Source organism: Sceloporus undulatus, chromosome 2 (genome assembly GCF_019175285.1).
Source record: "Sceloporus undulatus isolate JIND9_A2432 ecotype Alabama chromosome 2, SceUnd_v1.1, whole genome shotgun sequence".
NCBI lineage: Eukaryota > Metazoa > Chordata > Lepidosauria > Squamata > Phrynosomatidae > Sceloporus > Sceloporus undulatus.
In genome coordinates this window covers 277,648,280-277,661,381 of record NC_056523.1, presented here as the reverse complement: position 1 = coordinate 277,661,381, position 13,102 = coordinate 277,648,280, and the positions used below count along the sequence as shown (strand labels likewise).

The 13,102-nt window shown below is 39.4% G+C and overlaps 1 protein-coding gene across 1 annotated transcript; it reads right to left on the bottom strand.

The window, feature by feature from the left end:
• Positions 1 to 3,967: 3,967 nt before the first annotated feature.
• SPATA9 (spermatogenesis associated 9) lies at positions 3,968 to 11,250 on the bottom strand. Its single transcript, XM_042455249.1, has 5 exons — positions 11,102 to 11,250; positions 9,985 to 10,073; positions 7,608 to 7,835; positions 5,530 to 5,625; positions 3,968 to 4,231 (listed from the first exon to the last, which is right to left on the bottom strand). The coding sequence occupies exons 1-5, from the start codon at positions 11,160 to 11,162 to the stop codon at positions 3,998 to 4,000; spliced, it is 708 nt and encodes a 235-aa protein (XP_042311183.1). The 5' UTR covers positions 11,163 to 11,250; the 3' UTR covers positions 3,968 to 3,997.
• Positions 11,251 to 13,102: the final 1,852 nt, after the last annotated feature.

The following is a 13,102-nucleotide window of genomic DNA, read 5'->3' as shown; positions in this document are numbered from 1 at the left end:
AACATTTTTTCAAACAGAGAGAAACTGGACCAGGCAGCCACTTCTGGTTTTGAGTTCTGCATGGGTTGTGGCAGTCTTTTGGTGTGGCAGACCCCCTAATTTCTACTTTAGGAGGCCACCAGGAGTGACCAACCCTCATCCCCCTACAGTGTTTTCTTCTGACACTGAAGGGAGAGTTGGCCTGCACTCTGCCTACTCCTGATATATTACATTAAGATATCAAAATAATTAAGAACTTTTCAAGCAAGGGAGCTAAAGACTTTACAACAGAATTCAGGGAGCATGTTGTAGCCCTTTCTTTGAGGATTATTTCCTGTCTTCCTTGCATACATACAACTGACCCTTATTATCTGACAGAGTTTGATTCCAGGACCTGCCCTCCCAGTGGATACCAAAATCCATGGATATTCAAGTCCCATTCAATACAATGGCATAGAAAAATGGTAACCCTTATATAAAATAGAAAAATCAAATATTACTTTATGGAATTGTTATAAATTTTAAAGTACTTTAAAGCCTTGGATGCTTAAATCCATGGATAAAAAAATCCATGGATAAGGATGGCTGACTGTATTTCCTTCTTTACCAAGCATTGTTCCATAAATGGTGCCACATCTGATGAATCCCTTTGATATAGCTGGCACTGCAAATCCCTAGTAGCTGCTGGAACAGATGTGGAGATGCTGTGTTATGGTGGGCTAATGTATATCGTAATAAGAGATTTGAAAGCTTACACTACCGCATTACACAGACTTTTGCAGCAGTGACCACATGGGGTCTGTAACATTTAATCAGGTCTTGGATTTCTACTAAACAAGAAAATCTGTCCTTTTCAAGCTGTGAACAGAGCCCTTTTCTTTCAGTAGTCAGAATCTGTGTATGGAAAAGAGTTTACAAGCAACAATGACCCTTTTACATAGTAGCTTTGCATAAGCTTGGCACTCACTGTTGTGTAGGTGGGGCTTTTAAGAGCCATATGCCCTTTATACATAGCATGTGGCTAGATGACACACAGGATTTCAGAGCAGGAACACAAACATGCAGTTTGAACCAGACTTCTTCACTGTCCTTTGTTTAATGGCAACACTTTGACATTATAAACTCTGGTACCTACTGCATTCTAGAGTACCCATGAGGTTTGTTTTTAAGTCAAGTCTGTGACACAGCCTAGTGCTATAATACATGTAGCCAGAATAATGAGTTAAGGTGAAAAAGATTGTATAACTTTGAGTCTCCATGGCAGAGCCAGCCAGAATAGCCTATGAGCATATCTAGCAAAGTAATAGCAATTTAAATACAGAGCATAGACTGCCATAAATCCAAAATTACCTTGTCAGAATCATCTGCTTGTTAAAATATTAGTCATTCTTTTAACTCTGCTTTTTCTACTTTAAAAATTAGATGTGTGGAAAACAGAGATGATATGATCGCCCTGTTTAAATATTTGAAGGGATGTCATATTGAAGAGGGAGCAAGCTTGTTTTCTGCTGCTCCAGAGAACAGGACCCGGAACAATGGATGCAAGCTGCAGGAAAAGAGATTCCACCTGAACATTAGGAGGAACTTCCTGACAGTTAGGGCTCTTCGACAATGAAATGCACTCCCTCGGAGGGTGATAGAGTCTCCTTCCTTGGAGGTCTTTAAACAGAGGCTGGATGGCCATCTGTCAGGGATGCTTTGATTTCCTGCATTGCAGGGGGTTGGACTGGATGGCCCTAGTGGTCTCTTCCAACTCTATGATTCTATGATTCTATGATTCTTGATCTGACATAAATGAATGGATTTCAGTTTTGTTTTTTTAAAGTTTGCTTTCCTTGCATAGTTATATTGACCTGTTCTTTAAAAATTTAAAACATCCAATTGTCAAAACGGGTTTCACTGTTCTACCACTTTTCAATATTTTCAGACTCATTAAAAAACACCCTACTTTACATGAAACATACCATTGTTTCTTTCAAGCAGGTCAGGAAAACTTACACACTAAGCTCCCCCCACCAGTGTGGAGACTGCTGCTTGTGTATATATAAGCTTTGCATTTGCTTGAAGGATATGAGAAATGTTTTCACTGTTGTTGTTTTTTTAATTTTTAAAATATATCATAGAGGTACACAAGAAAGGTTCTCAGTTATACTATGATATTACAGTATAACAAAAGCAGAAAAATAAAAACACAAGAAGAGAAAAACAGTGACATTAGTGATTGGTTTCCATAAACGCTGACCAAATATCCAAATATAAGTCTATTTGTATGTTTCATTTGAACATCATTCTTTCAAATGTTGCAAGTGTTATTAGTTCTTCTATCTATTGGATCACAGGTGGAGGAAAGTTATCTTTCCAATACTGAGGTATCCATCTTTTAGCAGCCGAAAGGACATGGAAAATTCACTTCTGCTGGGCCTTCATTAGTTTCCAGGGCACAGGTAGGCAAATCAAAAGAACATGCACATCCCTAAATATTAAAGAACTTTCCAGTACCACGTTTATCCACCTAATTACTTCCATCCAAAATGAGGCAGTTACAGGACAGTTCCAAAACATGTATTAAGGAAGCATTAGTGATATTACATCTCCAAGAATTTGCTGATTTAGATAATCATTTCTTTAAAAGACACTGTGGTGACCAATATACCGAAACTGCCATTTCTGCTGTATAACACATTATCAAAGATCTATATTCATATTTATTATAGCTGTTAAAACAATTGACTATTGATTCCAGTTCCCTGTTCCACTCATGTGTCATATTTATTGATTGATAATAGAAATGTATATGCATTGTTGTTGTTGTGTGCCATCAAGTCATTTCTAACTTATGGAGACCAATCATAGGGTTTTCTTGGCAAGATTCTTCAGAGGGGGCTTGCCATTGCTTTCCTCTGAGGCTGAGTGCATGTGACTTGTCCAAGGTCACCTAGAGAGTTTCATGGCCAAGTGGGAACTGAACCCTAGTCTTCAGAGTTGTAGTCCAGCACTGAAACCACTATGCTATGCTGGCTCTCATATACATCATTGGATTAAATACTTATGTACCCTCAGTGTTTCCAGTATTAAGGGAACCTCAGAAGCACTTGTGGCTGCAGGGCCAAATCTGGATTGTAGCAAATGTTTCAGTTGTAAATACTGCCATTTACCCAATAAAAGTAAATTAAACTGTTCCTGCAGAGCTGAAAGGGGCTGAAACTCATCATCACCACCACCAAATATTTGATTTAAGGTAACAATCCAATATCTGTCCATACATTTCATAAAAAGGCTTTCTTACCAATCCTTAAGCCTGATTCTCCCATAGGATCAATTTGGCAAGAGCATATGGGTCAAACTGTAGCTGACATGACAATATTTCCCATACAGTTCTAATATCTAAAATTGTTGGTAAAGTATGGTCTTTTTAAATAAAACCAGAGCCAAGTGTTGTGCATTTAAATAAAGATGCCAATAAGGAAGATTCCAGGGCTTATCCTGGTGGATTACTAGCTTTAAGAGGCTAAGACCAAAAATAAATGCAAGATAACAAGTATGTCCATTGATATATAAGAAGATCTGGAAGGTCAAACCCTCCTTTGGCCTAATCTGTACTGCAGAAATAATACAGTTTGACACCACTTTAACTTCCACGGCTGAATGCTATGGAATCCTGGGTTTGGTAGTTGTTGTGACACCAGAGTTTTCTGACAGAAGGCTAAATATCTCACAAAACTACAAATCCCACTATTCCATAGCATTGTTTTGTGATGTATTTAGACTCTGTCAGAGTTCTCTGGTGCCACAACTACAATTTCCATAGCGTTGAACCATGGTGATTAAAGCTGTGTCAAACTGCATTATTTCTGCAGATTAGATTTGCATCCTTTTTATTGACATTCTAGGAGGAGATAAGACCACTTCAAATTTTCTAAACACTATTTAGTTAGGTTTCCACAGCTGTGTATTTAATAAAACACTGTGCAGAAGAAGAAAGGGCACACATATGCACACTCTTAAGAGAGCATTACAGTTAATTTTCTTGATCCATAGCTGAAAGTAGTGTTCGGACGCTCCCTCCTTTTTCTGATGTCTCAGGAATAAACTCTGAAGATCCTTGTTGCATGGGGTTAGTTGGATTGCATCTTGCTGCGTCACTGGCTCTGTGAAATCCATCTGCATCAAGATTATCACTACTTTCTCTGGAGACTTTTTCTGCTTCAACAATGTTTTTTATCTTTCCAAGTATTTTATTAATGGAAACTGCCTGTATAGAGAAGATACATATTTTTGTTTAAAGAAACTGGAAAAAATGCTTTCTAACTTAAAAAGTACACTTTGTGATCTGCTTCTAGTTCTAGCTAGAATACATTAACTACAAAATATTAAAGCTCTTAGTATGATAGATTCAGACAGTTATGTTTTTCGTTTGGTATTTGAAGAGGTTTGGGATTTCATCCACCTAACATGAAGAGAATCATTCCCATGAATAGTTCATATATGTATTTAATATAACAATTTACAAACAAATAAGCCTATGTTTAATATAAACATGTAAGAATGTTGCTGAATCAAAAGGAGTTAGTTTACATGCCAGAAATCAGAAGCTTTTGGTGCTTAAGTAGCTAAGCAATTCCTGAATTTAGTGTGTATGATGCTAACCTTGCAACCCTAACACAGACATGCTTCATTACTTGTACAGATTTCTATTTAAAGGACTACAGAAAATACTGCAATTACTACCTATAAAAAAAGAGAATGTGTATTTGTCAGAGCCATAACTCCAAAACCATGAAACCTACGTACTGGAAACTTGGCTGCAAGAAATGGGCCTAGGGATGTGTACCTAGGGTATATATTTGTTTTTCAAAAGGTATTATTTGTCTTAAATACAGTATCTGTATTTGAAGTCTGCAGTACCATCTTCAGTTGCTAGCTGGCAGACTACCTTAATGAAAGTATGCATTTGCAGTCCCTATTGTTTGAAGCCAAGAGATTGAATTACAGAGTTTCTCCTTCCTGAACATGGACTGGGGAAGAACCCCTTTGCCATGAGAGTAGAGCACAATTGTATGTAATACTATGTAATTCTAGTATTGACGGGGAGTACTTCCAGATGAAAGCTCCTGCTTCTATCACATAATTGTACTGCAGAGTGGTGACCTTCAGGTAGTGTCCTACCATCTTTTTCTTCTACTAGTTCTGCTTTTTTTGCATTAAAAATCAATTGAGAAGGGGGAAAAACTGAATTCACTGTTGTTTTAATTGGTAGTACTCAGTCTGGAAGTGTCCTAAATGCTAGTGGTAGCTATCTATGAAAAGAACTGCTTCCAACTGGGCACAGGATATGCAATGTGTGGTCTTTCTTCAGGACATTTTATGAGCAATATTTTAAAGAGTAGGACACAAAGGTAACCAACAGTGTCATTTAAAAAACTAGATATAAATGTGTTTAATGAAGGACTGAAAGTAAATAAATAATAATGCATACATTTGCTAAGAATATGGTTCTATTTGACACTCATGAGAAAAGCAGGATCAGAATAAATATATTTTGTAACCTACCAGAAAAATTAATGCTGCATAAGAAACACACATTACACTGGTGAGGGCAGTCTTTGCTGGATAGGAAATGACATCATAAAAGAACAAAGAACTGTTCTGAAGAGAGAAAAGAGTCAAGTAAGGCACTCATTGTTCACATCACAATTTAGTAATGAGCCTTGCAAATCCCATTGATTTGAAAATATGGACATATCTTCCTTACTGAAATCAGTTGTATAGACTGCTTAACTTTAGATGGATTGGTAGCGTTTTAGATAGGTTTCCATGTTAGTACATTAGGCAGGTTCCTAAATAGGTCATCTAAGGTTTAACCATATTTATGTAAATAGTTCCAATGATTTCAATAGAACTTAAGGCTGCAATCCTATGCACACTGACTTGGGAATACTGCTGATCCCAGTGGAATTCCCCTTCTCTTGGTAAATATGCATACTATCCTTAAGTGATACATCTGATGAAGTGGTCTATGCCAAATCTATGCCATGTAAATGCTGATCTCCAAGATGTCACATACACTGTTTTAGCTGTAGTAGACTATGGTAAGGATGTAGGAAAATACCTGCCATTAGTCTATCTACCTCAGTACATATTTACATTAAGAAGCTCCTTTTCCTATGAAGGACGATGGGAAAAGTCCATCATCAGAGGGCACAGGTAAAGCCAGAACTAATGAACTGAGGACAGTTCCCTTTCCTCTTGTCTACCCTTAGGTTAATTCATGTCTGGAATGGTCCCTTTAAAATGTATTTTCTCATACATTCCATCTTTCTGGATCATGGGGCAGGGAGTTTATACAATAAAGTTGTGAGTTCTCTACCCCAGGCCTATGTACCAAGGGCCAAACAGCAGATGATGAGAAATACATCTTTGTATCTAACATGCAGGTTTTTAAAAAATATAAATAGCATCAGATGGGGAGGGAGGCTCTGATAATTATCAGGAGTGTAGCAGATAGGGACGGAATTTATTCCTTTCCTTCCATGCAGCTTAAAGACAGCATTTGGTTTGGTTGGAAGTCTCCCACTGGCACGAATGGGGTTTCCTTATCCCCATTAGCTTCAAAAGAAGGATTGTCTTCAGGACCACAGCAGGAGATGAAAAGCTTAAGTCTCCCTCCCCATGCCTTCTGCCTGTCCCAGTAACAATTACACATACACAGAAGTATTACTGCTGCAATTTACCCTTTAAAAAACTATTGCTGATGCAATTTACCATTTGAAGAAGCCAGGGATTGAACTGGTGATTTTTTTTCCTGTACAAAGCAAGGATTCTACCACTGAGTGAGTGACAGTCTTCCCATCCCTACTACTTTAGAGTTTGATCTCAATTCCCATTTCTAACTTCACTGCTGCTGCTCTTTGGGTTACCAATTATTGCTTTGAAAAGGCTTAAATCTAGAGCACAAACTTTCATTGGATGATACAACAATCTTCAAGGCATCGTATATCTCCCTACAATTATTTTTCAAACTTTCCCTCCTTGGAAAACAGGAAATGTAGAGAAGATGGAATGGAAAAATACAGTTATCATTACACATTTTGCTTTGGATCCTCTTCTCCCCTTCTCAGGCAAGGGGGAGAAACCTCAGGACAAACATGATGCCTTGAAAATTCATGTCCCAGTCTGGGGCTGGAGTTGGGTGTGGCGTCTACATGATGCATGCCCTGACTCTGTTCCCAGGCCAGCATGACACCGTGCGCCGTACCACACAGCGCACGGCATCACAGCGCTCCTCTGACACTGTGTCTAGACAATGCAGTGCCAAAGGAGCACCATAATGCCATGGCCCCAACAGCTATGGTGCCCTTTCCAGGGCACAAAAAGAAGGCACTTTTTGTGGCTCTTTTTTGCACCACAGAAAGGCTAGATCGGGGCCATGGCGTGCGGGTGCCGCAACCCCGATCTGGCAAAGACGGAGGTGGCTGCAGGCCACTCCTTCAGGGGCGATCTGCACAGCTCCTAACTCTTTTAGTCTCAAAGGTGCTACAATATCCCTTTGCATAATGATTTTCCAGACTAACATGGCTGTTTGAATTAATACAGAACCTATGAGAATTAAAGCCAAATTTCTTGCCTACCTTCACTTTGTATAGAGGTTGCTTGGGACCATTAAGTGTATTCAAGAAACGACGTGAGACTGTATTCAGTTCTGCCAATTTTCTAGCAAGTTGTGGCTGTATTAATTTAGCAATTGATTTTGAAGACCGGGATATTTTAGTTAGCCCATTCCTAATGGTTACTCCGTGGGCTGAAGAGAATACCCTTGCCATAACTGATCTAGATTCCTTCACAGTGCGATCGTTTTGCTGAAATAAATGAACAACAAAGATCAAATTACTGGAAAAGGTATTAGAATAGAAAAAGCCAGTTCAAAGCATTAAGACAGGAAAGGCATACTGTAGAGTGGGACGTGTTGTTAGATCTCTTGGTGATTTGCAGTAGATCTTCAAGGGATTCATAGTCTGGCTACTTCAACAAGAGTAGGCAAAAGGAGGGAAGCACTCTGCCATGAATGGCTTTATATTATTGGCTTTATCTCTTATCCTCAGTGTTCCCAGTTTGTAATATAAAAGTATTAATTGGTTGTTTTTCACAGATTTTTTTCATATTTTAGCGCTTGGTGTTAGAAATTTTGTTAACCCATGGGGAGATTTGTACATAGTCCAAGTGTATGTTTCACAGGGCACACAGATAATTAACTCTGCTCTCCCTAAGTCACATTTTATGCTTGGCACTAGCTGATAGATGTCAGCATTCCAGTCAAAAACTAAACTTGGAGGCAATACACCTGAAGTCTGCCTGACCCATATTAAACCTCATGCACCAGTATATGACACTGTAGCTTGCTAGAGCCAGGTTTTATTGCAGAATCTACACAATATTATACCTATAATCTAGGTATACTATAACATTGTCATCTGAACAGCTGTAAACAAAGGCTGAGATCATGCACTACAACAGAGATCAGTTGTAGCTCAATCTCTGAAAACTACCCCACCAAAACCTACCCTTTTAGCCACACAGCCCTCTTCCCCAGCGATGGAGAGCAGGACAGTTTTCTTGGAAAATCTTCCCATATATGTGTGTGCGTGCGTGTGGTGACACTGTAGATGGGTAGTTGGAGAGATGCAATTATAAATATGAATTCCAAAATTCACAATGTCATAAGTCCAGCTTACAAGATTGTAAATGCTTCCATTTGGCTAATCAATGAGCCACCATGGGTTAGAGAGCTGGCTCTTTTTATTAAATTATTAATTGTAATTGTATAAGGAAATAACTCCTAATAGATTTCCTTGTTAGCAATTTCAGATATGAAAAGCAGGATCAATAAATAATTGAATGCAATGGAGAGAGAGAAATATATCTTATATCATATGTAAAGGTATAAATATTCCTCTTTGATAAGGTTGTCAAGTGGTGTTCGACCATTGGAGGCAGTGCTCATCGTTACTAAGCCAAAGAGCCAGCGTTGTCAAAGATGACTCTGTGATCATGTGGCCAGCTGACTGCATAGAATGCTGTTTACCTTCCCACTGAAGTGGTTATACATTTGTTATACATTTGCAAAGATGGATGTGAAAAAAGGAGTGAAATGCCTTGGAGGATACACTGCTATATTATTATTTTTTTGTAGTTCACATGCCAATTAATTTTAATTCTTATCATGGTGGATCTCTAGTAAGTTAACCATTCTCTTCCTCTGTGTGTGTGTGTGTGTGTGTGAGAGAGAGAGAGAGAGAGGGAGAGCAAAATTTAAAACACACAGTGCTGACCCTTGGATTAGGTAGAAAGAGGTACCCACGTCACATGTTAAGAGATTCACCAAATGAAAAATGATCCTTCCCCTGGTAATCCTCCTTTCTTTTGCCACTCTTCCAGAGAGCTGTGCTTTCTAGAGCTGTCCAGGCTACAAATACTTCTAGCTCTGAAATATCTTCAAAGTATGCCATTGTGCCTGGATTGTCTTCACCATAGACAATCTCCCAGGGCTCCTGCAAAGCCAGGCATTTGGACTTGGCTGGCTCTGTGGAGAACACCCCTACCAAAGTTGTCGGACATCTTCAAAAAGATTCTGGACAGCAACCTGATGAGGATGCTTTAGCTGGAGATCCTGCACTGAGCAGGGGGTTGGATTCAATGGGCCATGAAGCCCTTTCCAACTCTATGATTCTAGGAGTCTATGAAACGTTGACCTTCTGACTTGCCCTCAGAGAGAGAAGGATAGTGGTTTGCAATAGCAGAGGTGGGTGATGCTAATAGTGATAACAGTGGAGCAGAGAGGTTTGGACCCCACAATGCTTTTTTTCCTCATAGCAGGAGTGCTTGAGCTACCCTCGATAAAACATTAGGCACAAATTGAGAATGGAAAATGCAACAGATATTTAACAAGCCATTTTATAAACACAACAGAGATTCAAATAATAATGAAATACAATTATTCAGAAATTTTACCTGGTTTGAACTTGTTAGTCTCAGTAAATTTGGAAATTCCTCCCGAATTTCATCTATAATTTCCAAGGTGGCTCTCTGTATTATCTCGGCTGAATTGGGGGGGAAAGTAGTTAAAAGAATAAAAAGAATAAAAGTAGCTACAAGTCTAATGATTACTGATATGTTTATAATATGAAGACAAAGGCCAAGGGACATCAACTATCTAGTAACTGATTTGTGAAAATGATAAACCTGTGTGGTCTATTACCTAACCACTATTTCAGACTCAAAGTTCCACTGTATCCAGATTCTGCCAGGATCTGTCTATGACAACCCTTATTTTCCAGACTTAATCAGAGATTTGAAAAGTTATTTTTTGGCCTATCACTTCCAAAATCCTCCAGCTGAGGAATTCTGAAAGTTAAAGTCCTAAAAAAAGGAACCTTTCCAAGCAGAAAGATTCAAATCATAACATTCCAAAATCTATTTCAAAAGTCTGTTTCAAACACTATTATGTCCTGGCTCCTTTCTTTATATATTTATTATTTATTAAAATATTTGAATCCAGATCTTTACTACATAACCTCTGTAGTGTACAATATTAACAAATTAAAACATTAATAATTTGAATAAGATGAAAACATATTAAACAAGATACCAGTTAAAACAACTTCAAAAACAACTGCAATAATAATCATGTACATGTCAATTTCAGATAAATTAGTCCACACAGTCTTGAATAAAAAGCCACTTTTTGGCTTGGCAACAGAAAGAAACTGATGTTGGTGTTGGTTGGACTTCCAAGGCAAGGACATTTCCAAACTCAACCCTGACTCCACTAGCACCATCTTATGGACAACACACCTTTGACTCATTATGGATTATGGCTAGAGCACATGGGCTGAATAAAAGGTGTATTATCTCTTCTCAAAGGCATGGTGATTCTTTGTTTTTGTACTTTAACCTGCTGTATTGTGCAGAAACAGCACAGGGATGGTGTTTCTGTGTGAGTGTATCTAGAACCATATTTCAAAAAATGAATGTGAAGGTGTAGAGAAGGCAAAGCAATGTTTTTTGAATCTAGGTTTTACTAATCTTCTTCTGGATCTCAAGATAATTGGCATAAAAAGAGTCATACCTTGTCCAGCAAACTTCCTCATTATCTCCCCACAGATCCATCCAATTGGCCTGAGAGCCATTTCGCATGTTTCTGGTTGCTTCTTTACCACTCCTTAAATTAGTGTATGGCATTAACTAATTAAACTGGTCTTCCAGGCCACAGATGGCAGTGTCTCCATGCATACTCATATTTTCACCTCCAAGGTAAGAAACCTTTATGAGAGCACAATGTACCTCTGAGGCAATATACTTGCTTGACTCCTGACATCTAGAGTGTCAGTGTGCACAAGAAAACTGCCCCCCCCCCCCCAACATCATTATAGTTTCAATAGTCAGGATTCAGAAATATATCACTACCTTAAAGGCACTAGATCCTGTCTGATCTTGGAAGCTAAGAAGGATCAGCTCTGGTTAGTACTTGAAAGGGTGACCACCAATTAATATCAGTTGCTGTAGGCTATATTTCAGAGGAAAGAATTGACAAAATCACCTCTGGGTGATCCTTGCCTAAGAAAATCCTATGAGATTCATGGGGTCCCCATAAGTCAACAGGTGGCTTAATGGCACATCCACATAGAATTTTAGAACATTTAATTTATGAGATTCTCTTTCTGTATTATTACAAAAGTTTTATGGTTTTTTAGTTTTAGCCAAGGCTAATGGCCTTTACTCTGTTCTCATCCTTCTTGATCTGTCTGCAGCCTTTGACACTGTTGATCACTGTCTCCTAGTCGACATACTCTCTGACCTTGGGTTCTCAGACTCTGTTCTCGACTGGTTTAGATCTTATTTGTCAGACAGATCTTTTGCAGTGGTTGCAGGTGGTCAGACTTCATCTCCTGTCCCCTTATATGTTGGAGTTCCCCTCTGTTCTGGGTCCCCTTCTGTTTTCTGTCTACACACTGTCCTTAGGTAAACTCATTAGCTCTTTTGGTTTTTCCTACCACTTGTATGCCGATGACACCCAGTTGTATCTTTCCACATCTGACCTTTCTCCAAGGCTTGAACAGCAAGTCTCGTCTTGTCTCACAGCTGTCTCTCAGTGGATGTGCCATCGGCGTTTGAAGCTCAACGTGTCCAAGACGGAGCGTCTTGTCTTTCCTCCTAAGCCCACCCTTCAACACTCCTTTTCTGTCTCTGTGGACAACATTTCTATTCAACCAGTCCAGCAAGCCCGCAGTCTTGGTTTTATCTTTGATTCTTCTCTGTCGTGTATCCCTCAGATCCAGACCACAGCCAAGGCTTGTAGATTCTTTCTATACAATATTGCCAAAATCCGACCATATCTCTCTGACTTTACTGCCAAGATCCTGGTCCATGCCCTAGTGGTCTCATGACTTGATTACTGCAATGTCCTCCTGGCTGGGCTTCCTCTTTCTCACCTCCGTCCTTTAATTTCTGTCCAGTATTCAGCTGACGCATTATCACTTCCACCCACCGCTGTGACCATATCTCTCCTGTGTTGGCATCCCTTCACTGGCTCCCCCTCCCTTTCCACATTCAGTGTAAGCTCCTGCTGTTGACGTTTAAAGCCCTTCATGGGCTGGCGCCTCCTTACTTATCAGACCTTATTTCTCCTCACCTTCCCACTCAGGCCCTCCGTTCTGGTAGTCAAGGTCTGCTGTCCCAGCCGAGGATTTCCTCTGCCCCATCCCGGATTCGCCCCTTTTCACTCGCTGCCCCTCACTCCTGGAACCTTCTTCCCCCGCGAGTGAGGGCCATCACTTCTTTAACCAGCTTCAAAACGGAGTTGAAGACCATCCTGTTCAGGGCAGCGTTCCCAGGCATTACATAATTGTCACTTGCTATTTGATGTTCTTTTGTTGCCTGTTTTATTGAATCATTTCCTGTATTGCTATGTATTTTATATGTATTATCCTACTAGAGAGGCCCCTTTCCCACCACCTCCCTTTGTGTCGTGTCTTTCTAGATTGTAAGCCTGAGGGCAGGGAACCGTCCAATTAAAAAGATTGTATGTACAGCGCTGTGTAAATTTACAGCACTTTATAAATAAAGGATA